General features: G+C 39.0%; 1 protein-coding gene across 4 annotated transcripts; it reads right to left on the bottom strand.

The window, feature by feature from the left end:
- Positions 1-2,426: 2,426 nt before the first annotated feature.
- TRA2B (transformer 2 beta homolog) lies at positions 2,427-24,646 on the bottom strand. 4 transcript variants are annotated; one of them, XM_023187688.1, is made up of 10 exons: positions 24,335-24,540; positions 18,206-18,481; positions 13,209-13,342; positions 12,044-12,206; positions 10,408-10,596; positions 8,618-8,733; positions 7,742-7,825; positions 5,985-6,044; positions 4,911-4,984; positions 3,356-4,340 (listed from the first exon to the last, which is right to left on the bottom strand). In XM_023187688.1, exons 4-10 carry the CDS (start codon positions 12,074-12,076, stop codon positions 4,330-4,332), a joined length of 567 nt encoding a protein of 188 aa, XP_023043456.1. In that variant the 5' UTR covers positions 12,077-12,206; positions 13,209-13,342; positions 18,206-18,481; positions 24,335-24,540; the 3' UTR covers positions 3,356-4,329. The 4 variants fall into 4 exon arrangements, with proteins under 4 accessions (XP_023043455.1, XP_023043452.1, XP_023043456.1 ...); XM_023187689.2 differs by lacking the exon at positions 24,335-24,540 and adding an exon at positions 21,028-21,185; XM_023187687.2 differs by lacking the exon at positions 18,206-18,481 and having other exon boundaries at positions 2,427-4,340; positions 4,911-4,981; positions 24,335-24,646.
- Positions 24,647-25,858: the final 1,212 nt, after the last annotated feature.

Genomic DNA, 25,858 nt, shown 5'->3' with positions numbered 1-25,858 from the left:
CCCCTTGAACATAATGTTGGTCAGAAGTTTTACCAATAACCTATATAACACAAAACTTGTGCATATATTGTGTCTGTTCTTATAATCCTTATTTACTACATCAAAGTGGATCAGAAGTCTTCATCCTCCATCATCTTCAAATTGAGTAGGCTGAGGGGGTGGGGATGCCAGTCTTGCTGCCTCAGGGGTGGCAGAAGCAGAAAAAAATTCCTGTAAGGAGACCCACACAGTTCAAACCCATGACGTTGGTCAATTATTATTTCTAGGTAAGTTTGAGTATTTATCTTTCTACAACATAGTTTAATAGTTGCAGGTGTCTTTGGCAAAAGACCTGTGTGTTTTTATTTCTGTGAATGTAATACCTAGTTTTTTTTTTTTTTTTTGAATACATTGTTTTATTTAACTCTCAGGCTTTCCACATTAAGCCTCTGGCAATACATCAATTACAGTTCAGATTTTTTTCTTATCCTGACACTAGTTTGCCCCCCACCTTCCCAGAGTAGATGTAGTTGTTAGTTTTTGCTTCAGTGAGTTATGACTTAATACATTTTGATTTAAGTTCTCTACCTACATTCACTGAGACTTAGTTTCCTTACCTGTAAAGTTTGCACAGTAACAGGCTGGGTTTTTTAATACCTAGTTTTTTTGGGATGGAGTATCACTCTTGTTGCCCAGGCTGGAGAACAATGGCACAATCAGCTCACTGCAACCTCTGCCTCCCAGGTTCAAGCGATTCTCCTGCCTCACCCTCCCAAGTAGCTGAGATTACAGGCACCTGCCACCACACCAGGCTAATTTTTGTATTTCTAGTAGAGACCATGTTGGTCTCTACCATGTTGGCCAGGCTGGTCTTGAACTCCTGACCTCAGGTGATCCACCTGCCTTGGTCTCCCAAAGTACTGGGATTACAGGCGTGAGCCACTGCGCCCAGCCTGAACCTAGTATCTAGTTAACTACAGCTTGAAATTCCTACCAGATCCTTTCACACACTAATTGTATCTTGATCCTTTTAATTATTAACCCTGCCAACTTCAGCTTCTAGGGGTTAACAGTGATTACCTGGTCTTGGCTGGGTGTGGGTGGCTCATGCCTGTAACCTCAACACTTTGGGAGGCCGAGGTGGGTGGATCACCCGAGGTCAGGAGTTCGAGACCAGCCTGACCAACGTGGTGAAATCGTCTCTACTAAAAATACAAAAATTAGCTGGGCGTGGCGGTGCGTGTCTGTAATCCCAGCTACTTGGGAGGCTGAGGCAGGAGAATCACTTGAACCTGGGAGGTAGAAGTTGCAGTGAGCTGAAATCTCACCATTGTACTCCAACCTGGGCAAGAGTGAAACTACGTCTCAGAACACACACACACACACACACACACACACAAACCAACCAAACCAAACCCCCCACACACCAAGAAACAGTGATTACCTGGTCTCTACAAACATGGAATCCCATTTCAGTTCATCTCCTCTTGCCAGGGCAGTATAACTCTTGAAACAGTTTTCTTAACTTCATCAACTGATTACTCATGGGGAAAAGGGATTATTTTGGGTCTTGTCTTGTAAGGGGCAGAATGAGTGGAAAAGAACCAATCCAGTATTCTTATCACTTTCAAGTCTTTACATTATATATAAAAGATTACATATAATAATCCTTTATACTGTATACAATAACCCCTTACATAGCATTAAGTCCAATCCTACAAGAGTCAATCACACAAAAACCACTGAGATGGCACGCTGAAGGAATACTGGTGGCGTGTCCACTGCTAATAATAAACCCAGCCTAATCCATCTTCAAAATTTCCGTAGAATTTACAGAAATTTTGATAATGCAAACCAAATCCTTTTATTTCTTCTGGGTGAAACTTCTAATTCTCAATTTCTCCTCCTGGGCCTTGCAGAATTGGAATCCTAGTCAATGGAGTAAGAGGGCTAAGAGCTAATATATCCTAAGGCATATATTCCTTATGTATGGGCCAACAATGTAAATATTGTAGAGCCTGAGCATTCTCTAACATGTAGTTAGATTTCCATAAGGAAATGCGCAACCTAGATCCCTCACAGGCGCACTTCACAATAGGGTTCTTTATATGAAAATCTACTGCTGTTGCTGATCTGACAGGAGGCGGAGCTCAGGCAATTCATGGCCAGGAGGTTGGAAATCCCTGCTCCCAGGTCTACAAATCTTTTGACACAGCCTTATTTACATTTGTTGGGACCCTATTTATTTCCTGAGATGTTTCACAAGGGCCTTACAGTATGAAACTGTATTTAACTGAGCAATCTTCCAAATGAACTTTGCATTTGGTTTTAGTAGTCTCAGCCCTACAGCTATAAGCAATGGATTGTTTGTACTGGCATATAAAATTCTCCAAGTCCCTTTGCCTTGAGGCAAGAACTCTAAGTCTCAAATTTATCCTTTCCCATAGTTTTTTTTTTTTTTCTGATTCAACTGCTGCCTTTCATGAAACTGGTGACTAGCATTACAGCACATCAAAAGACTACCACTTTGTCTCACTACTTTTCAGTCTGTCTCAACCTGGTAAAATTCCAAGTTTTCCTCAAGGTCTTTTGCCTGTTAACACTCTTTGTGGCCATGTCAAATAGTTAAAATTCTTCCAAATCTAAAAGCCAGAAAAATAACTCAGACTAGCCTAAAAAAGGAAACTTTTAACCAGCAGGATAAAGGACAGCTACACGACGAAAAGGGCTACAACTCAGGCTTTAAGACAGAAACTGAGGGTTATGGTGGAGATTATCAACACCCTGGACAGTAAGTTTGACAAATTAAGACCTGCCAATACTGCCTATGCTCCATTACTGGTATTTTCCATCACCCAGCTACCCAGATTTGAGGCTGAATGACATCACGATTAATAGAACTATGGACTAACATCACCTAGGTTCAGATCGTGGCATTGCCACCTAAACAGCTATTTGAACTAAGGTAAGTTACTCTACATCATTTAATTGCTAAAGATTGTATGTAAAGTGCTTCTCAAAGTACCTGAAATGTACCAATCTCTAGATGCGATAAAGGTTAGCAAGGTAACAAAATAATCTACCTATAGCAACATCCCTGCAATGATCATGAAAATTACTTAAATACAAAAGAAAACTAAGAACACGTATTTCAAGTACCCTCAGTCTAGTTATTTACTATAACTCCATCCCCAAATGGACATCACTCTGAATTTTTCAGCAACAGAAACAGAAATTCATCTCCCCCTCCCCAAAATAGCAAAGATACATCTCAGTCCAAGGAACACACTGCCCTAACAATTAACTACAGAAGAACTCTAAGTAATAGAACAAGAACACTTCTTTGTAAACAGCTGCACCAGCATTTTTCTTTCCATTTGCGTTTATTTAAACACAGTTCTCAAAACATTTGAGTGAAATTGGGCCTCCTTTGGTAAGCAAAGGACCTGAAAATAATATTTAAAAAATGAACAGGCAAAGTCTTCAGTTCATCCATGACACAGGTGTAGTGTTCCCTTCTCTTATCATGTACTCTGAAGCACCCAGTTTTTTCATATAGTCTAAAAGCTAGAAGAACAAGAGTATATTTGTGGTGGAATGTATTGTCACTTGCTGATAACTAGTTGAAATACCATTATCCCCTTCTAACAGCTTTTTAAGAAACAGCCTTTTAAGGCATACACTGTGTAACTCTTCGTTTCTTATTTCCTGCTATACATATTACAGATTACATAAAAGCTGACAAATCCACATTTATATAAGCATTAAGCACTGGCTGTATTTTACGGTTTTTAGTTCTAATACTAGCAGTACAGAGTTACAGAGCATAATTTTTAACATTTAGTTGCAGTTATATAAGTATGGTATGTTTCATGGACTGGAGGAAAACGGGTATTTGTCTTTAAATTTACTACTGACAATCTGAATAGTTCTGCTAAGCACTGATATGTTAGAAAGAAAAGTAAAAATCAAACTGTTTATTGTTGCTTTTTGCCATTTGGTAGCATTTTACACAGGCTTCGATCTTCAGAATACCCTGGATTCAGTAGAAAAAACCTTTTAAATGAAGTTTTTTACAATAGAAACTTCTCAGCAGTCAAAATTTAGACTGTAAAAAAATACATGCAAAACATACTTTTCTGAAAACACTTAACTTTGAACAAAGCACCGAACTACACAAATGCAGAATGAAAACAGCATTTCAACTCCACCAAAAGTAGTCATCATAAAAGGTGTAAAAGTCACCTAACTTCACTAGGCACTGTTCACTTTTTAAACAAGAGACAATAAAAAATATTGTCCACAAACAATATCCCAGCTCTAGGGCAGGTTTCAGAAAGTCTTCATGCTTTAATAGCGACCTAGGAAGAAAAGAATGAACATGCTTTAATATTAAGTGAACTAATTATCAAATATACTTTAACGCTGAGAATTTCAGAATATTCTGCCATTAAGAAATTCCTATGTACCAGATCCCCCCCACCCCGAAACAGAGAAAGACTTCCATGTAAGTATTACACTAGAAATGAGATAGCAATGTTGCATAACAGAAATTGCAGGGAAGTATAACTCAATCTGAGAGCTAAAGGGCTAAGTAATCCATGTTTCTGTGCTGTTCAAAAATTTTTAAGGACTCTTGAAAAGCTACTAAAGTTACTATTTCAGTTAGAAACAACAGGAGTCTCTGAGCCTACTCTGGCTAAGGAGGCTCTCCAATTTTTCCTTCTTAAAAAATAATAGGATTCTAAGGGTTGTTTCCATAAACTTTCTTGAACCAAAAACCATTCAGGGTGTGTGTAGAATCATAGGTATAGATAAAACTACCTGAAAGCAATCCATTATCTGCAAAAGGGAATAGTTACTTGGTGTATTTTGTCACCAGAGCAAGCCATACTACTACAATATAAACAATCATTAAGATAAAAACTTACGAGGTGAATATGATCGAGATCTGGAACGTGATCTGTATCCTCCACGACTATAGTAAGGAGAAGGTGACCGCCTTCTATAAACAAATGTCAAGATTGTCTAAGTCTCAATAATTAGACCAAACATATAAATTTATGACTATATATACTGCCCTTTTATCAGTTCCCAAAAAAGGAAACGTTGCATGAACCTTCGATGTCTGTTTAAGTCTTGAAAATGAAGTACATTATCAGGCCCAAGTATCAAATAACTTTCAGGTCAAATAATCCTTGCTATATTTTAATCTGCTTACCTCTTAAATTTTGTGAAGTATGGTTAAGAGAGGTAAAAGAAAATTCCTGGCTGGGTGTGGTGGCTCATGCCTGTAATCCCAGCACTTTGGGAGGCCAAGGCAGGAGGATCACTTGAAGCCAGGAGTTTGACCAGCCTGGCCAACAAGGTGAAAACCTGTCTCTACTAAAATACAAAAAAATTAGCTATGTGTGGTGGTGCATGCTTGTAATCCCAGCTACTCGGGAAGCAGAAACTGTAGTGAGCTGAAATTGCTCCACTGTACTCCAGCCTAGGCAACAGTGTGTTGCTGTGTCCAAAAATTAAAAATAAAAATGAGAGAAAATTCCCATATCATTCAATAATTCCAACAGCACCCTCATGAATACCCAAAACTAATTCCACAAGTACTTCAGGATTTAGCTTTGTGTAAAAAAAGCTGTTCATGTGCTATTAGATGCTTACAAAAAGCAAAGAAAATGTAATACAAGAACGTAATGACAAAAAAATGAGTTCTTATCAGTGACTTTAACTTCACTTTAAAGTTAAAGTCACTTTAACATCACTGTACCTCATCAAGGTATAAAATGGTACCACTAAATAATAACCCATTGTAAACCCAATTAATTTTTATAAATATACAAAGATTTTACGTAGTCATTTAGTTTTCGTTACAATATTTTCATGAGCTTCAAACAGTCTGATTTTGGGTATTCCACTTATAATTTACCAAAACATTAGTAGGCAAACATCTTTATGTGAAGCTTTCTACTGTTGTACAGATGCTAAGTCCTCTCCTGGCATACCTATAAATCTGATCCCTGTCTTGAGCAGCTCTCCATCCTCCTCCTCCGCCGCCACCTCCTCTGTGAAGACAGAAAGGCAACAGGTATTCAGTTTGTAAGTTTTAAAAAATGATGTCATTCATTTAGTAAAATAAAAACTTTCATACAGCATGAATGAGATGGTTCTTGCAGGTCAAGTGATTTGCCACTCTTTTTAGAAACCTGCATAGGGTTCTCTCTGGTGGCTGAAATGAGTAGTAGTAGAACACAGAACATTCCTAAGTAAATGCTCTTTAAGAAAAACAAAAACAAAAACAACAACAAACAAACAGCTTAACCTCAGTCCCAACAAATCAGTACCTTTAGTACCATTTGAGTGATGTTTTAAATAAAAAAGGGTTTTCATGGGTGATAAAACGCTGAACAACAATAAAGAATACACTTATAGACTCATTTTCAGACAATGATTAACAACTGTTAACTTCTTAAACATTACCAAATAATACACAAAAAAGACATCCATACCTCAATACCATTATCAATGACAACTGTGGTCAATACTAACTGTATTATTTGACTTGTCAAATTACCCATTTTGACAAAGCAAGGGAGGACCAAAATGTCACGATTTTACTTCATTCTTATCTTTGGAAGTATTCTCAAAGGTATCTTTATTTTTAAAATATGACTGACATTTCCCTACCCAAACCCCGAAATACCAAGTTTTGGGCAATAAAAAGTCACTTACCCTTGTCATACTAAATTAATGTCTTAAAATTATTCTCTGGACTCTTCCAAGGCATCAGTTTTACCTGCCCTCTAAGTGTACGATGCATCCATTAGAGATTCCAAGAAACTGCCTGAAAAGTGGTGGCTTTCCAAAATGGCTTATGAAATTTGCTTTTACAAGACTAAGACAGAGGCTATAATTTTTATTTTTTTTAATTTTTAAGGTGGGGTCTTGCTCTGGTGGGAGGAGACTCAGATGGGAGTGTACCTGGCTCACTGCAGCTTCAATATCCCCGGATTCCTGCCTCAATTTTTTAGAGATGGGGTCTCCCCATGCTGCCCAGGTCAGTCCCAAATTCTGGGACTCAAGCAATCCTCCCGTCTCAGCCTATAATTCTGCTTTCATTATCTCTCTATATCTATCTTATCTTATTCTATCTAATCTATCCTATCTATCTATATCTATCTATCTATCTATCTATCTATCTATCTATCTAATCTTTTTGAAAGAGAGTCTCGCTCTGTTGCCCAGAGTGGAGTGTAGTGGTGCCATCTCAATTCACTGCAACCTGTCTCCCGGGTTCTAGCAATTCACCTGCCTCAGACTTCCGAGTAGCTGGGACTACAGGCATGCACCACCATGCCCGGCTAATTTTTATATTTGTAGTAGAGACGGGGTTCACCATGTTGGCCAGGCTGGGACCTCAGGTTATCTGCCTGCCTTGGCCTCCCAAAGTGTTGGGATTACAGGCGTGAGCCACTGCGCCCAGCCTCATTCGATGTTTAAAAAGAATACAACATTTTATTATTAACATTACAAGTTATCATCTAAATCCCATTTATATTCTAGAATATTTGAACAGAAATCCAATTACACATTAAATTGATTAAAAGACACAGAACCTTAAAATCTGATTTACGCTTCTGCTCTGCATTTCTCAGAGTAAAAGTACTAAAGCAAAGCTTTTACCAAAGGCTAAAACTTAAGCATAGTGCTGCTCTGTACACTACTGAGATTCAGACGTTGACCGTTCTACCTCATAACTTACCTGTATGATCTGCTATAGTAGTCCCGATCATCATAGCCCCGATCATATCCTCTGTCATAATAATCCCGACGGCGAGAGCTGCCACTATGAAGAAAAAAATATCAGGTGACCTCCCTTATCTTTCTGGACATGACTTTTTATATCTGCTAGTAGGTCTTTTCTGACACATTAACTGGAAAATAAACATTATTCCTGTTAAAATTCTCACCTATATTGAACTACCATTGCCCTTTTCCCCTGTTTCAACATACATAAATCTATTTTTAAAAATCTTTGGTTAAGGAGGCACACAGATCCTGCCAGAGGTCAATTTGCATATCCCACGTATTTCTAAGAGGAAAGAAAACAGTATCACTTTGCTCTATTTAAGAAAATTTAGGCCGGGCACAGTGACTCACACCTATAATCCCAGCACTTTGGGAGGCCGAGGAGGGCAGATCACAAGGTCAGGAAATTGAGAACACCCTGGCTAACATGGTGAAAACCCATCTCTACTAAAAATACAAAAAATTAGCAGGGCGTGGTGACACGTGCCTGTAGTCCCAGCTACTCGGGAGGTTGAGGCAGGAGAACCACTTGGACCCAGGAGGCGAAGGTTGCAGTGAACCGAGATTGCACCACTGCACTCCAGCCTGGGCGACAGAGCGAGACTCCATCTCAAAACGAAACAAAAACAAAACCAAACAACAACAACAAAAACAAAAAAGAAAATTTAAAAGTGCATGTGACTAAGATTTACAGTTTTACCTGTAATAGTTAAACTTCAATCAACAGTCAGGTTTATGGTACAAACCTAAGTGCTGAAGACTTTCCACTAATGTGTTTCTTTGATAAGTGAACAATTACCAATTATATTTATTTTGAAAATAAACTTACTAAGTAGGTCTCCCCATGTAAATTCCTGGTGTTGGTGTATGTGGTCTTTTTGTTATAGAGAAATCAACTCTGATCCTACGCCCATCAAGTTCCATTCCATTGGCACGTTCTTTAGCCTTCAAAAGATAAATAAATTTGTTATATACATCCTGAACAAAGCCACTAATTTATCCCGTGGCTGAGTAAGGTCCCACTGGACACCTCAGTTAGGTGCATTAAGTTATCTTAATGTTAGCCAGAACATAAGGTTCTGGCTTACAACACTTAAGGTTCTGGCTTACAACACTTACAATGTGTTGTTCCCTCCACTAAATGTTCATTTGTAAAAGCTACTCATAAAAACTTGAAGCAATTATTTTACCTAACTATAATCCTGACAGTATTTCCAGTTCCAAAGCAGCACACAATTGGCAAATTACAGCCTGTAGGTCAAATCTGGCCAGCTGGCTGTCTCTGTATAACCCATAAGCTAAGAATTTAAATAACTAGGGGGAAAAAAAAATATTTCATGACAAGTGAAGAAACACACGAAATCCAAATTCCAGTGCCCCAAAATAATCTTCTATTGGAATAGGGCCCTACTCATTTATCTGGCTGCTGTTGGGTTCAAACAGCAGAGTTAAATAGTTGTGACTGAGATCCTATGACTGAAACCTGAACATATTATTTAACCCTTGAAGTTTTCTTAGCCCTTCTCTGGAAGCCAAAAGCTAAGACTGAAGCAAAGTCTTAAGTACATAGATCCTTTTCCCAGAGTCCGTATTAACAGCATACATTTAAAAAATAAAAATAACCCATTTCGAACACATTAAAGTTTGTTCATAATTTGAGGAAACATCCTTTTACCTAAATACAATTAAAATTTCCAATTCCAATACTATGCTATATTCCAGTTCAGATGTTCAAACTAGTGTTTATGCCCCAGTTAGTTTCTGGCACTAGAGATTAAGATAAAATTTATGTTATCTTCCGAGAGCTATGATCCCATTGCAAAAATTTAATTAGGAAATGGGCGAACTCAAGCTAATCCTACTTACACCTTTGGCATCTCAATTCTTCCTAAAATGAAGCTGTGTAACTTAAGAGGTCTCTTCAAATCTTACAATTCCACAAAGTCACTCATTGTAACTAGTTGCATTCAGCTTTTAATTGTTCCATTAGTAGGTTACCCCTTTAAAAATTTATCATTTTAAAAAATTTTAATTTCCATAAAGACCTACTTAAAGTGATTTTACCTGGAGCTCAATACCTAATCTCAACATTGACTATGAGAGAGCTTGTCATTAAGTGTTTCTCAGTTTTTCCTCTTCTCTATGTTGCAGACGACTTTAGCTACCATCCTTACTGTACCTGAAGTCTGAATTTCTTAAATGGGATCTAGCCTCACTTATAAAATCTGGACTCCTTCTATATTCTGCCTCAAATCAAAATCCAAATACGACATCATTCACTTGCCAAAAAAGGAACATAACTTTGCTTTTGGTTATTTTCGACTCTAGAATGTAAACTCAATGTAAACACTGACTACATATCCTGCATATCCTGGTGGAATTGGGGTATAGTTGACCCCAGTAGGTGGCAACTAATCAAGTAGGTGGTAGGACCAACTTCCCCAAATTATACAAAATTTTCTGTTATTGTGCAGGTACCTCAGTCTCCACAAGAGGCTGGAGAAAAAGTTCAAAGTATTATTGACTTGTTCTTGTCCCTATCCTAGCAACTGGTCACTGGTACTTGGCGTTAACAATTGAACTGGTGGTTTACAAAGGAACAGGTTGACTTTTACTTACTTCCTTGGCATCATCTACATTTTCAAAATATACAAAGGCAAATCCTCTTGAACGCCTAGACTGCTGGTCATATACAATAGACACATCGGCAATGGGACCATATTTAGAGAACACTTCTCTTAGATCTCTTTCTGTGGTGTACAAGCTCAGCCCAAATACTCCAAGACAACAGTTAGGATCAGGATTTGCCTAGGGAAAAAAAAAATTTTAAACTTTGGAAAGGTGTCATAAAATCAAAGTTTTTTAAAAAGGGAGCTAGATACTAGCCAAAATGTCACTAACAAGAAAATTACACAATAATTAGACCAAATACCACTTAGAAATTACAAAATTACAGCAAATACTACAAGCATTTTTGGGAATGGGTAGGAAAAATGCAAAAGAAAAATTTCAACCTTAGAATTAAGTGGGGAAACAAGCACTCGTGCTGGTGACAAGCAACCTGGCATCTTTCCTTCTATGAATTTGCTCTTGAGAAAAATCCACATATTCGTAATGACACACAAGGATAACTGGAACCACAGAGTCCATCAGCTAGAAAAAATTTTAATGTTGACACACTTTCCATTCAATAGAATGCTCTGAATTGATGAGCATGCATGGTTTGATTTTTCAAGAAACACAATACACAAGTGTATGTACATAAATGAAGCCCAAGGGGATGTGTACCAAACCATTTTACAGGTCATAAACAGCTTGCAATCATAAGAAACAAGAGTTGGCCAGGTGCAGTGGCTCACGCTTGAAATCCAAACACTGGGAGGCCAAGGCTGATGGACTGCTTGATGCTCAGGAGAGTTTTGAGACTAGTCTGGGCAACACAGAGACCCCACGTCTACAAAAATGCAAGAAGTAACTGGGTGTGATGGTGCATGCCTGTAGTCCTAGCTACTCAGGAGGCTGAGGTGAGCGGATCGCTTAAGCCTGGAAGGTAGAGGATGCAGTAAGCTGAAATTGCACCACTGCACTCCAGAGTGGGTGACAGTGACGTCCTGTCTCAAAAAAAGATGACAGAGGAAGAATAAAGAATGAACCATATGTTGCTAACATTCCAGATGCTGTGATGAATTTACCTAAAGATTCCATTTATTTCATAAACTAACAATTTACTAGGGAAAAATTCTACTCTACTGTAAAAACATTAAGTCCCCCCGCACCCTCCTCCTAAACTACTTGGATTATACAATGAAATCACAATAAATATCATCTTATTTGAAGTCTTTCATGAAATGTAAAAAACACCTTAACACCACCAAAAAGAAATTAGCTTCAAACTAAATGAGAAAGTTAGGAGAGCATCTAACTGGGTTTATGCAGCCTGGAAAAAAAGAGTAACGTTAGCATACAACTATATTTTGAACTAATGTGCTAATACTATAGTACAGTATAGTAATGCACAGTGGGAAGTTTCTTTTGATGGGCTAAGGAGTTTACACCATTGTGTCAGTATTATGCTTAAATGACAGGTAGCCCAAACGCAGACCCCATCATGAAGATGAACTTAAAAGACAGTCTCAAAACACTAAAAAGTCCACTCAGGCACCCACTGCTAAAGCTCTACTGGCAAAATAGCTCTAACTTTAAGAAAAAGTAAATTTAGGCAGTTCACTGCTTCAAAACCAGTTTTTCGCCTTACCCGATTCCCAACATGACGCCTGCGAGTAGACATGGGAGAATGGCTGTGGCTGTGCCGTCTACGATAATCTCGACTGTAAGACCTGCTACGCGATCTTCTATGGGAGCGGGAGCGAGACCGTGACCGGGTATAATGCCTTCGGGAGCTTCTTCTGGATCTAGACCTGCAAGACAAAGACATCTCCCTAAGGTTACGATTGACAACAGATACTATCTTCTTTATTACTCTATTCTAAAGTTAAACTCCAAAAGAGGGAACAATCCAGGAATATGCTAACATGGTTACCAACTTAATAGGATCAATACTTTTCTTCTCTAATTATTAAGTCATTTCAACTTTGCTAGGAAGCGTTCTAAAAACCACAAGCTCTCCTCCAGTATTTCTTCCAATTAAAGACACATTACTTATCTTTTGCAAATCAAGGCATGCAGCATTTTACTAGGTTGGCTTGTGCCCATCTTTCCCCCTCAGAAAACCATTTCTCTACTTTTCTGTCTCCCATTATGCCCACCATTAACTTAATACAGTAACAAAATCACAAGTATTCTCCATCAGTTAAAAACAAAAACAAAAAAAATCGAGTGGCTCTTGACTAACTAGAGTGACTCTAAGTTGTCATCGAAACCAGGACACATTTAAGAAAAGGGGTGCTGTTAATTATGCCTGACCACAGGCATACACTGGTATTGTCCCAGGCAAACCAGGATGTATATATATATAGCCTACTCTTCACCAACACTTAAAAAAAAAAAAAAAAAAAAAAAAAAAAAAGCGCACCACGTATATACTTATTTATCAAGAATTGCAATTACTGAAAGACAATGTTCTGCAGTGTATTTGCCATACTAATAAGCAATTTACTTACATTCAGTAAATCCTCACAACCACCCTGAAGAACTGGTACTGTATTTCTAATTTGCCTTTTATAAAGAAGCTAATGCTGAAAGGTTATATAATCTGCCCAAACCAACAAAAATAGAGAACCCTGACTCCAAAAGCCCAGGCTCTTAACCGCTTTTAGTCTTGCCTCCCAGAACTTAAGTTCACTTCTAGTACCAATATTTAATAGGCCAACAAATAATCTAACCCTCTCTAACTTCCTGGTTTACAAAACACGCACCAATTTCAGAGCTAAGAGTAACGAGGAAATCCCAGTCTTTCTTACCTAGATTCAGATCTGGACCTGGACTTTGATCTGGAACGCCTGGAATCTTCCTTGGAGCGAGACCTTGCAGGGGTATGCCTTGCAGATTTCCCCGATCCGTGAGCACTTCCACTTCTGGAAGCAGAACGGGATTCCTACACGTAGATGTTAAAAGTTTAATTTGCACACTTTCTGGGCAACTTTAAAAACAAATAAGCTGCTGTGAGATAAATGGCGAGGGACAGCAATCCCCTTCCAAGATAAGAAAATATAGGTAAGGGCAGGAACTGAATATACCTGGTGTTAATAGTTTCATTGCTCCAAATGACATAAGTCAATTAACTTGTCCTTTCTTCCACCTTTTTGGAGCAGGGATAAGAATTATTTGACCCCACTTCCTTCAGAAAGGGGTGCCAAAGTCAAGCAGTTAAGGGAACTGTCCAAGGACTGTGTTTCAGAATGTTACTCCATAAAGACTAGGGTGAGACGGAACCTTATTAACTACGACACCTATACTTTATACCTATTTCAATCAAGTTGCAATCAATAAAACAAACCCTATAAAATTTATATAATTTACTTTAAAAAATAGACCTTGACCTTTCAAGTTATTATTTATAATTCAGTGATAAAAGAGATAAAGATGATGATCTCAGTTTCAAATCCTAGAGAAAGGCAGAAACCTAGTGGAAAGCAAAGGCTAGCTTGAAAAACACTAAACCCTGTAAAACCCTATTGCATCTAACCATGGTGGGAGGCCCCCTAAAAAACTGAAAGCAACCAGATGGAGCTACAACAGAACAGTGAACTACACACAAATAAGAGGAGAGAAGATATCAGAGATCCTTCACAGTTTCTCCAGCTACATGGAGACGAGCCAGGGCAAACTTACGGGAAACCAGGAATTATCCTAACTTAGCTAGTTAACTTAAGCACACATTAAAACCAGGGCAGCTAAATCAGGAGCTCCTAATCTAGGGCCCAGGAAGCAAAAGAGAATAGAAACTACATACAAAAGCCAAAGCTTTCCCAATCAAAACTGAGATTGGCTGGCATGTTAAGGAGTGGGGGGATCTGTAATGAAAAATAGCAAAGGAATGGCTAACCAGGACAACTAGGTCACCATCGAGTTAAAGACACATGGTCAAAATTAATCAACAAAAGGTATATTAAGTAACGAAACCAAGGAAAAGTTCTGCCAAGGCACCAAAACAGTAGATGAGGAAGGGACAGAACCTACTTACTCCTCATCAGTCTGATAGATAAAATTATCAAATAAGGCTACCTTTATTTTAGGTTATCCAACTTAGACAAAATGAAGCCTGGTGAGCCTTTCTACTCAAGAGAGCAGAAATAGCAAGACTCAAAAGGAAGCAGTATTACAATAAGTCACTATATGGCATGAATCAAAGGTGAAGCTTCCAGATAAAATTTAATCACAAGAGATTTCCTTGTGTGATACATCTTCAGAGTATTCTGGACATTCTTGAAAGGATAGAAGATAGAGGATTATTTTAAATTACACCTCAAAACACTTTAGAAGATAGTTTTGTGGTTTACAGCATAACGTAAAATTTGGATGATCCTTTGATGCTCACGGAAAAAATGTATAATGTAACACAGAAGAGACAAATCAAGGTTTGAGGTTTAACAGAGAAGGAAAGGCTAACTCATTCAGTAAAATGAGTTCAAGGCCATTATAAAACATTGGTGAGGTGACATGAAATGTGACAGCCTTTCCCCTCTACCTCCCTCCATGAACGACTGTAAAGAGATTAAAAGAAAAATATGATACCATTCTTTATTAGTGAGGACAGCTGCCTTTAACATCAAGAAATGGTTAAAGGCTGTAGTGATGCTCTGGGGATTCCAATAAATAACAATCCCTTGGAGTTCCCTATCAAGTACTCTGAGACTCAAAAATGAGGGTGTAGTTTTTGCTACTTTTACCACAGGCAAAAATTAATACAGGTGAGAAGATAGAAATGGGGAACCCAAAAGTTGCTAAACGCCTGTTTACTCCAACACTAGAAAGATTACCTCAATGAAAGTGAAAGCAGAATATGGATGTTTCACATTAACAGTTAAAAGACTACCAATAAAGTAACTGTAGTTAACAGAAATCAGTCGGCCCAGGAATCTGAGTATAAAGGAAGAATGGGTCAAGTCAAGATTCTCTTTAATAAGCTCCTGGCTTTATTTAACAGAAAAGCCTTTATTCTAAGCTAAGATGTTTCAGCAGCCTGTCCACTGAGGGAAGAGATACTACTCCTAACCTAGAAAATAAGACTTAGTGAAGTTTTCTCCTTAAATTCCAGCAGATCACAGATACAATATTTGGGAAACCACAGTTTTCACTCAGCCTCCAAAACTAACGAACTACGCAGATATATTTTGTAAGCAATCATTTCTTAGGCCAGGAATAACGGAAATACCAGAATGCAGAGGCTTCCTTTTCTATACTGACACGTGTTTGGGATAGCACCTAAACGTCTCCACCTTTATCAGTGATATTTTCTTAAAAAAGTAAAGTCTTCTAAAGTTATTTTGGCCATTTAACTGGCTGGGAAATACATATGCAAGGAAATAAATAAAGCTTGTCTACAAAAAATAAGACCTAAAATTAGCACCCAAATCGAAAACATAATGTTAACTTTAAATATTAATGCAGACAGGCAAATCTGTAAAACCAGTTGGGGAAGCCCCTAAATCTAAGGATACTTCAAATTCCACTGTTAGGGTTGACATGGTCAACACATTAAAACCACACCAAGAGACAGAACTGGACACCACTGCCTCACAAAAAGGGACCATGAACCGAAAATTAGCGTGAATAAAGCCAAAATTTCCCTGCAAAATGCTCAGGGAATCAATCAAGCTCTCACAGACTGGATCTCAGCCACATCCTAATACAAAACCTGCAGGGAATACATCAAGTAAAAATACAGCACACTTAGCCTTCCAACAAAATAATCTATATCTCCCTATTCTGAGAACAGCAACCACCTTACAAAAACGTATTTGAAAGAAGGAATCACCATCCAATCCCTGTATTATTTTAAAAACTGAATGTAGTTTATTAGATTTAAAACAGTGGTTCATAAACACAGGTATGCACTAAACGTCTACAGCATTTTCAAATACAAGAACTCTGAACTGGAGTCTGTTTTTAGGTGGCCTGGAATTGGGCATCTGCATCTCTTAAAACACTATTTATCATACTAATTAAGTCTGACTTACTTGACTTAGTCAACTTCAGAAGTTACATGCTTCCTACTGATTTTTTCTCTCTTGGCAAAGGTTACCTTCCTGAAACGCTGTTATCCCGACTTCCTTGCTTTGACTCCCCCCTAGCTTTAATCAGACCTCTGATTAAGGTGGTCTTTCACACACTGCCTGCCTGTTCTCAGGAACAGAAGCCAGCCTCCTCTTCATCTTCCCTATGGTCCGAGGAGGAGACACACTAGGACCCACAGATGCTTTGGTCAAGGGGGAAAACAAAAACAAATGGACACAATAGTCCACTAGTAATGTTTTCTCACCTTAAGTCTATCCAGCTTGGGTCATAACCGGATTCCAAATTGCTTTCTTTCCTTTAGTGGGCTGGGGGGTTAAGAGGTATTTTCCTCTTTTGCACCCCAAGGACCTGTCAGGTTTCTTGATAAAAGAATCCATGGGCTTGGAATTAAAATGTAATATTCATTCACATCACTTTTACCTCAGCTTCCTGCCTGTTCTTTGAGTAATTTGGAACATAAAAGTAATATTTATGTTATCATTAGTTTATCTATGGCAAGAAATCTGACAAAGGAATGCAAAACTTCTTATGAGAAAATTTTCTTCTGCTTGCAAGATACAGAAATAAACAGGCCTGAAAGCATCAGAAAATGGATTCTCTAAGAAATGCCATTTAAGTCACTTTCTCCAAGAGCATGAAGACCTGACAACTCTCAGAGAAAGTTTATTTCAGGAAGAACTGTATGAGATGATACTCTTGGCATTCTCAACTGGGTAGGAAACTGTTGGCCAGCTACTACTGGATATTATTTTGATGTGTGTACTTGTTTCATCCAACGGAGAGTAACAACATTACAACAATCACTTGACCCTTCTACTCAGCTAAAACAAAACACACAGAAAAGGAAGAGACAGTTTTTGGGTCGAATTTCTCAGTAAGTGGTAGGGATGGGTAACCAGAATAAAGCTACTTTGTAACCTATACCTCTAATATTACAATAACTAAATGTTGATAGCAGAAAAGGAGAAACAGGAATGAAAGCATCTGCTACTACTACAATTTGTATTAGCTATCCTGTTCACTTGTGTGACCCATCTCTTCTAAGGGGAAGTTACTGTATTTTATCAGTAACCCTAGTCAATCAGCTGGAATAGGCATTAAACAGAAACAGAATTTGAAAAACCATCCCTGTGTATTTAGCAAATATGCATCTTAAATTTAGGGCCCAAATGCTCATAGATTTCCACTACTGCCATATGGAAAAAACTAACACACTAATGCCAAAGGGAACTATTTTATTCAATGCTTTGTTTGGATTTTGGGGGTTTGGTTCCATAACCATCTTGGTGACATTCTTTTGAAAATCATTTAACAGAAAATATTCTACTACACATTGCTCAGTACTGAAGGAAAGGGATCAGTGCAATCTAAGAGTCCAGGGAGGTGGCAAAGACCACTAGTTCCAACCCTGGAGGTATTCACTCATGCCCCAGGACCAGCAACATTAGATAGGTAAAAAGTTTATCTAGAGAGGACAACATGAAGCCCACTGTTACCCATGCTGGAGAGCTCATTGCTGCCTGGTGCTTGACTACTAAATATTGTTTTTTAAAAATTGCATTTCAATCATTTGACTAAGCAGTTAAAATCAGAATTACCTAATTTAAACGTTTCCCCTGGAAGGCACTTCTTTACCCTGTATATATTTTCTTCTATTAAACAAATAATGCATGCATGTTTAGCAAAATATACAGGGACACATAAACAGACTAGTAATTACTTAGCGTAGTGCTTTCTGATTCCAGATTACTTCTTATCTTAACTTCATTTTTATTTCTTTTCTTCATTCTTCCGTTTCAAATTCTGACTTCTTTCATCTTCCCCACTTCACACAAATTGCTCAATATTCTACAAGTGGGACTTCTGGTCTGATAATTAGCATGCATTCTTTCTTTTATTTTTTCAAATTTCAGCTTCACTTATTCCTGAGCTTCAAATACTCATTTATAAAACTTGTCAAATGACGACTTCCGCATTTTCCTTCTTCAACATTAACCTTAATAGAAAAAGAACAGGATGAAGAATATTTTAAAACTCCAGGATAAAATCCAGTGCCAAAACTGAAACTAGAAAAAAAAAATCCCTTTTGTTGATTTGGATTAAAAAAGAAACTAGAATATGCAGCTCAAAAAACTGAAACTACATAGTTTTCTGCTGGTTCTAGAATATATGGTAATCAATCTCATTTCTCTACTCCAAATAGATTTATCATGCTTAAGTTGAATGTGAAGTGCGCAACTGAACATTTACTGTTCATTTAACATTTTAAGAACTATTACATTTCACACTTATTATATTCAATAGAAAATAGGTTAAGTGTCAAAAGCACACCTCTAGTCAAAAAGTGACACATTAATACATAAGTGCAAGAAAGGAAAGCACGGACAATTCATTTGTACGATGACAAAGGCTCAGGGTTGAAGAGGTTTACAGTATTGTGACTTGTCTAGGTAGGATAAAGAAACGTATTTAGCGTCACACACTTTTGTACTTAAGAGTACTTAGGAGTATTTAAGAGTTCTGTAGAAAGACAGTGTCAAGGAACCTGACAATTTGGAACTGAAGTGTAACCCACCCCCTGAAAAGCTGCTCTAATGGTATATTATAGTATGAATCACAAAAAGACAAAATCAAGTCAACCACCTACAATATGCCAGTAGCTATGAAGGAAAGCAGAACAAACTTGAATCCAACACTGGTATTTTCGAAGAGTTTTGTTGTACATTTTCCCCCTCAATGAAGAAAATATTAAGTCTTCTGGATGTCCAAAGGAGAAATACTACTTTAAAAGGTGGCACTATTAAAATTATAGCTCACCTCCTCAAATAATTAAAAAGATTGAATTTAGCTGATCTCTAAATGTCTGAACACGCTAAATAAAATAAATACTGCCTCCATAAAACATTCTATTTTTCTTGTTATCCTACATTTCACCTTGATGATCTTTCATTTTATTGTCAATTATTTCCTCTCTTAGTTTTTCCTCCTGAAAAAAATGTAAGGCTTTATTAAAAAAAATTGCAAGTCTTTATACCTATCTGGGCATAAAGACAATCATTGTTAACCTGGCAAGTGCTGGGATGTCTTTCCTAACAAAAAGGATAATTTCCAGTCTAGTTTTAAAGTCAATTATTGTTTAATCCAAAAATTTTAAAATACATTTTTATTTAAGGGAGTTACAGTAATTGGTTTTCTTTAAATATCCATCACTAAAATGCAATGGGAAATGTTTTCTAGCAGCACAAATGTAATCGTGGAATCAGAATGCCCAAGCAGGTTTCCTTAGGGCCTCCTAAAAGTTCGATACAAATAGGGCACTTAGATGCAGAAGATACAGGAATAGAGACCATAGCTGTAGCTATCACAACTGTTTCCAATATGGATACCTTCCCGCTGTTATTTCATTACCCCTTCCTAACCTGGTTCCTTTTCTTATAGTTTAAAAACAAAACCATTACTAAATTAATATAAATATTAGATTTATTTCAACTCAGCTAAGTTCGAGTGGCTACTTTATAAAACCAGAAGACCAACTATTGGGCTAGTGTTATGTACATTTAGTTAAGAGATCCTAGTTAGAAATAAACAGAAACTTGTCCTATCAACACATTTTTGTTAAAACGTTTCTAGGGGATACAACTGGAATCCATTTAACATTAAACATGCACAAACTCATTAAGGTGACAGACAAGGCAGTATTTTAAAAATTGGGAGGGATGGGGAAAAGAAAAACTAATTAATCCTGTTACGGAAACGTCAATGCTCACATCAATATAATAAGGACAAAATGTCTACCAGAAGGGTGAATGGATAGATAAAACCCTCAAAAACTGGAGAATAGTGTCTGGAAAAAACCATCACCTGAAATTAGTTGTAGGCCCGTGCTTACAAAAACTCTCTTGCAAATATAGCATAGACTCTTAAATTTACATTCATAAAACATTCAGTACTCCCCAACAAAAGTATTAAGTATCTTTTGACTTTCCAGAAGACTACCTTTTAACCTAATTTCTAACCACAAAAATTAAAGAGAAAAAGGGGCCCCTCATCCAAACTGTCACATAACAATCTATGTTGATAACATCAATCTCAGTGTAACCTCCAAAACCCAATTCAAAGCAGAGATTTTGGGGGAATTTCAAGACTGTAATTTGCTATGGTGAAGAACTTGCTTTGGCTTGCAGTTTAAAAACAATACTAAGTGATTTCAGTATCTAATTCTACATATCCCACACCCCCAAATACTAACATGGGTCAAAACACTTAAAATTCCTAAACATCAGTCACCATGCCTTGTTAACAGTCGCATATGTAAAAACACTGATCAACATAAAACATAACGCTAAGGCTCAATAAATATACACAACTAGCTCTGTCCTAGTCCTGGGCAAAATAACTATGAAAGCATTAATGTTTACCACCTAGATTTGGGTTTTATTGTAGAGAAAGAAGGAAAAAAGGCTGTGCAAGGCAAATCCCATTAACACTTCCCCCACCACCTAAATTCCTCTTCAACCTCTTGGCAAAACCAGTGGTACTTACCTTATAAAATCACTTGTAATGTCAGCTTGAAAATGTCACGTTCTAGTTCCAGACAATATCCACAATATTAAAGCATTCTTGTTTAAAACCAAGAAAAAAAATATTTCAACCTGGTTTCAAGAGACTGATAAACCTAACCAGACTCACAACAATACAATTTCCTATTTGACAATTCAATCTTTTAAAGGAATTTGGTGAGATGGCTACAATTCTTTAGAAAGAAGTAGATTCAGAGATGTTTTGAAAATTAGAATTTAGAGTTTAGGAGCTAAAACCAAGGAATACAAAAAGACATCCCAAGATTAAGCAGAAGAAGAGAAAAACTGCAGAATTTGAAAGGCAGTTTGATGGGTTGGTGTCCAGATGCTGTTATTCATCTCTAATGATAAAGATAATGTGCCTATGTTACAAACACATCGGTTCTACAAAAATTAACAGCCAGTATTCTATCCGAGTATCTGCTGGGTCAAAACATTTTCTTTAACATCTGGTGCATACATCAGTATCTCCTTAGTTTTTGGATTCCAATAGTAAACACTCACTTGTAGAAACTCATTAAAATGTTGAAGGTGCCAGACCAACATACAAATCTCACACACCCTATACACTGTGACCACTATTGGGCTCTAAACATTACCCTGCACTTCTAAATTTGTTATCAACTTTTTATTCAAGTTCTTGTAATTGTGACTTAACAGCTAGGAGTGCCTCTTTTTACAAAGAAAGGGTGCTAGTCAACCCCTTTACAAAATGCAAGCAATTTGGGGGGAAGAGGCTTGAATCTGGAGATGAAAATGAGATCTTACTTTTGAAAGTGGTTTGGCCAGATCGGGTTAAGTCTGCTAATTAGACGCCTATATAGTGTAAATCTATTACCTTTGAGATGGGGGTAAAAAATAAATCCCACAGACCAACAAGGGATGAGGGACACACCAGTTCTTTAAATGTCATTATATCCACCCAAATGTATTGAGTGATCAAACTGAGAATAATTTATCCCACACGCCCAACCTTATAGGGGAGGGACACAACAACAAACTCCTAGTCACTGGAAAAGGTGGGGCACAGAGGGGTGAGACTGGATTAGAGACAGATAAAAAAGGGAGAATTTCACTGATTTGAAGAGATTAGTGATTTACATTAAGACCCAGTCCAGAAGCCTGGAGTTGAATGACACTCATTTTTCTGGCTCCAGAGAAGCATCATACAGGCATGTCTAAGATTAAACTGTTCCACTGAGGTTTATGGTTTTCCCAAGCTTGCTTTGGAAGCCTAGACACGTGTTTGATTCAGGTGTATTCCAACTCTTAAAGGTTCCAATTGGAACACAAACACCAAACACAACAATATGGAAGTACTTCACAACTTTTAAGTTTAGAGATCTCGGCCAGAAAGCGAAGACTCTTATGTAATAAAATAATTTCAATTTTTATCACATTAAGTTAATTTAACCTCCCTCTACAATTCAAAGACTGTGAAAAACAAATGTACTTTTACTAGTAAAAAGATAACCAATCAGAAAATTTCAAATTTCTCTTGAACCGAGTCTCAAACTGGAACCCAGTTTCAATTGTTTCCTTTCTCACGTAAAATATACTAATGAACTCTTTGGGCAATTTTCCATTCTCAAGCATTCTTCACGTGTATTCAACCGAGAGCTCCTTTAGTCAGAAGCCAGTCATTTTGTATTTCTGAAGGAGTACAAAGGTACTCAGTAATTGTTCTGTTTAATAACAAAAGACTTTATGACTAGTTTTAACAGATTCAACTGCCAAAAAACAGAAGTCACAACTTTTTAACAACTTTTGAGCTCAATCCCAACTTTGTTACCCAAGAAAGCAAGAACTTAAAAAAAAAAATCTGTAACACTCGTGACGTTGCAGTCAGCCAGCTTAGGGAAAAACATCAAAAACTAAAAACTCTATGCTCTTCCGAGTATGTAAACGCAAGGCTTGATTAGTTCAAACCAAATTAAGCAGTTTGGGCTCCAAAATTACACAGGAAACTCACGCTTCATCACTGAAAATTTCTTCCTAAAATACTCTAACGAATCATCTAAAATCTTAATCAAAAGTTTGCTAAGATATTTAATAACCTTATTTACCTGATAAATCATACTCAGATCTTAAGGTAGCTCTACCAACAAGGGAAAACTTAGGTAACAATTTTTTTTTAAAGCACAAATTATTCCCGGTAACAGCCTCAAAAATCAATTTCTATGGTGCTTTTCTATTACCCTTCTAACAGATTCCTCTTAATTCTAGCAAGCCTCGTATCTTCGCATCATTCAATGCTTTCCGAATCTAATACCCAGAGCCTCACAGACCAGCTAGGTATGCTGCTTAAATCCTAGAACTGTCTTGTTCCTGCAATTCAATCAACCCTCACTAAACACCTTTAAAAGGTGGAAACTTAAGGGAAAGAAAAGTGTACCCAACACACGCTGTGGTTCTAAGTATTAGAACGCCTCAAAACAAAGGAAATAACGGCGCCGTAAATTGTTGCCCGCCAATTTCTCCTCCACAATCCCGTGGAAAGGCGATGTCCACAAAATAATCTTAGCGATTTTGTGGTCTGTTCTAACAGAATACTGATGCAGACTTTTGCCTGGGAAGCCCTCTATCAGAGAAAAGCGCTTCATTTAGGCCAAACACAAAGCCCTCACGCAATCCCCTCCACCTAACGGGCCCAAACTTAAGTCGGCCTCAGATTAGTTTTCATCGTAAGAGGCCCCAAGGACATCCCAGACTCCGTCCTTTCCGTGGAGGCAAAGACGGTCCTTCGTTAACCTAAACACCGGCCCAAAGACCCCAAAGAACGTCGTCTGTCTCATTCCACCCCACCACGCGACCTTATGAAGCACGGCCCGCGGTGGGTCGGGCCCGCGTTGCCGCGCGGCTCCTCCGCCATTTTGTGCCTCTGGCAGCGCGCCCAGCCCGCCAGCCCAAGATGGCTGCGGCGGACCTTCGCAGGAGAGCAACGCCGAAATAAGATATCGCTCCCCTCCCCCAAGACCGCGGGGACGCAGCGGCCATTTTCATCTTCCCCCGCTTATAACGGGAAAAACGGCCGTCTCGGGCAGAAGCCACATAAACCCGCCGGTGGCCTCCCTCCTTCACGACCAAAGGCACTAAGGCACTATCCACAAGGGCTTTTTTTGGTTAAAAGCTGTCTCCCTTGCCTGCCCTCCCGGCTTCAGACTTCGGAGCCTAAAACGCCCCTGCCTCCTGGCCCGAGGCCGATGGGCCTAGAAAAAGATGCAAGGAGCTAGGACCACACAGCCGCCCCCTACAGCAGCTCTACGTACCCGCTCGCCGTAGTTCTGCTCGCCGCTGTCGCTCATGACTCCTGGCTGCTGTCGCCGGTCGATGTGCTTCAATCGAAGCTGCCAACCTCTTGCACCTTCTTTAAGGAGGCTCCGCCGCAGCCCCGCACGACGCGCCGGTCGCCCAGCCGCTCAGAGCCCAACCGCCCCGCACCGCCTCCGCACGGGCTCTAACTCTACCGGATGTGACGCGGCCCTCCTTAGCCAGGCTCCTCCCCTCCCAGAAACGCGCGCTTTCTTGGCCTCGCCCCTCCTCGCTCTGCCTTTCCTCTCCAGCAGTAGTGCGTCCCGCACAGGAAGTGACGTGACCCCGCCCCTCGCAGGGCCCCACCCCCGTTCCTGGCCTCTATGAGGCGGGAAAGCTGGCGTGTCAGTTGGCCGCTGTGGTGGGCGCCACGGGGCCACGGTGATGTCACCAATCACTTCTGAATCCCTTCTAGAACTTTCCAGGGAACATGTCGAGAGTGCGGGGAGGGAGGAGATGCTGTTTTCCCCAATCTCAATACCTTTCTCCGCCTTATTAGTTTCTCGTTTTGTGTCTTTGTTAGAGAAGTGAATGTTCGTGCACTGGGTTCTTATTTCATTTTGTCTTACTTGTAGATATTTCCTTCCTGCATGTGTCTTCGTTTAAAAAAGGTCAGATCGGCCGGGCGTGGTGGCTCACGCCTGTAATCCTAGCACTTTGAGAGGCCTAGGTGGGAGGATCACAAGGTCAGGAGTGCAAGACCAGCCTGGCCAATATGGTGAAACCCCGTCTCTACTAAAGATACAAAAAAAAATTAGCCAGGGGTGGTGGCACATGCCTGTAGTCCCAGCCACTTGGGAGGCTGAGGCAGGAGAATTGCTTGAACCCGGGAGGCGGAGGTTGCAGTGAGCCGATATCGCGCCACTGCACTGCAGCCTGGGCGACAGAGCCAGACTCCAGTTAAAAAAAAAAAAAAAATTAAAAAAGGTAAGATCTTGATACACAGGAATCAGACACAATATCTATTCTGAAGTTAAGAAATAATATGCTAGAACCGTTAAACACAATTACAAACTGTAAGTGCTAGAGGCATGTACAACTACAGGGGTGTCACAAGGAGGGAACATTAATTCTGCCATTATGTAAGAGAATGTGTTGGATTATCGTGAGAAGAGCCAAAGACCAAGTCGGATACTTTTTTGAGACGGAGTCTCACTTTGTCGCTCAGACTGGAGGGCAATGGCGGGATCTCGGCTCACCGCAACATCCGCCTCCCGGGTTCAAGTGATTCTCCTGCCTCAACCTCTGGAGCAGCTGGAATGACAGGCACCCGCCACCACGCCAGGCTAATTTTTTGTATTTTTTATAGAGACGGAGTTTCACCATATTGGCCAGGCTGGTCTCGAACTCCTGGACTCAAGCCATCCTCCCACCTCGGCCTCCCAAAGTGTTGGGATTACAGGCGTGAGCCACTGCTCCCAACCCCCAAGTCGGATACTTAATTCCTCTACACTTCAGTCTCCCCATCCATTGAAAAGGTG

This window comes from Piliocolobus tephrosceles, chromosome 2 (assembly GCF_002776525.5).
Source record: "Piliocolobus tephrosceles isolate RC106 chromosome 2, ASM277652v3, whole genome shotgun sequence".
NCBI lineage: Eukaryota > Metazoa > Chordata > Mammalia > Primates > Cercopithecidae > Piliocolobus > Piliocolobus tephrosceles.
The sequence above is the reverse complement of the archived record's forward strand: the minus strand, read 5'-3'. Positions and strand labels throughout refer to the sequence as shown.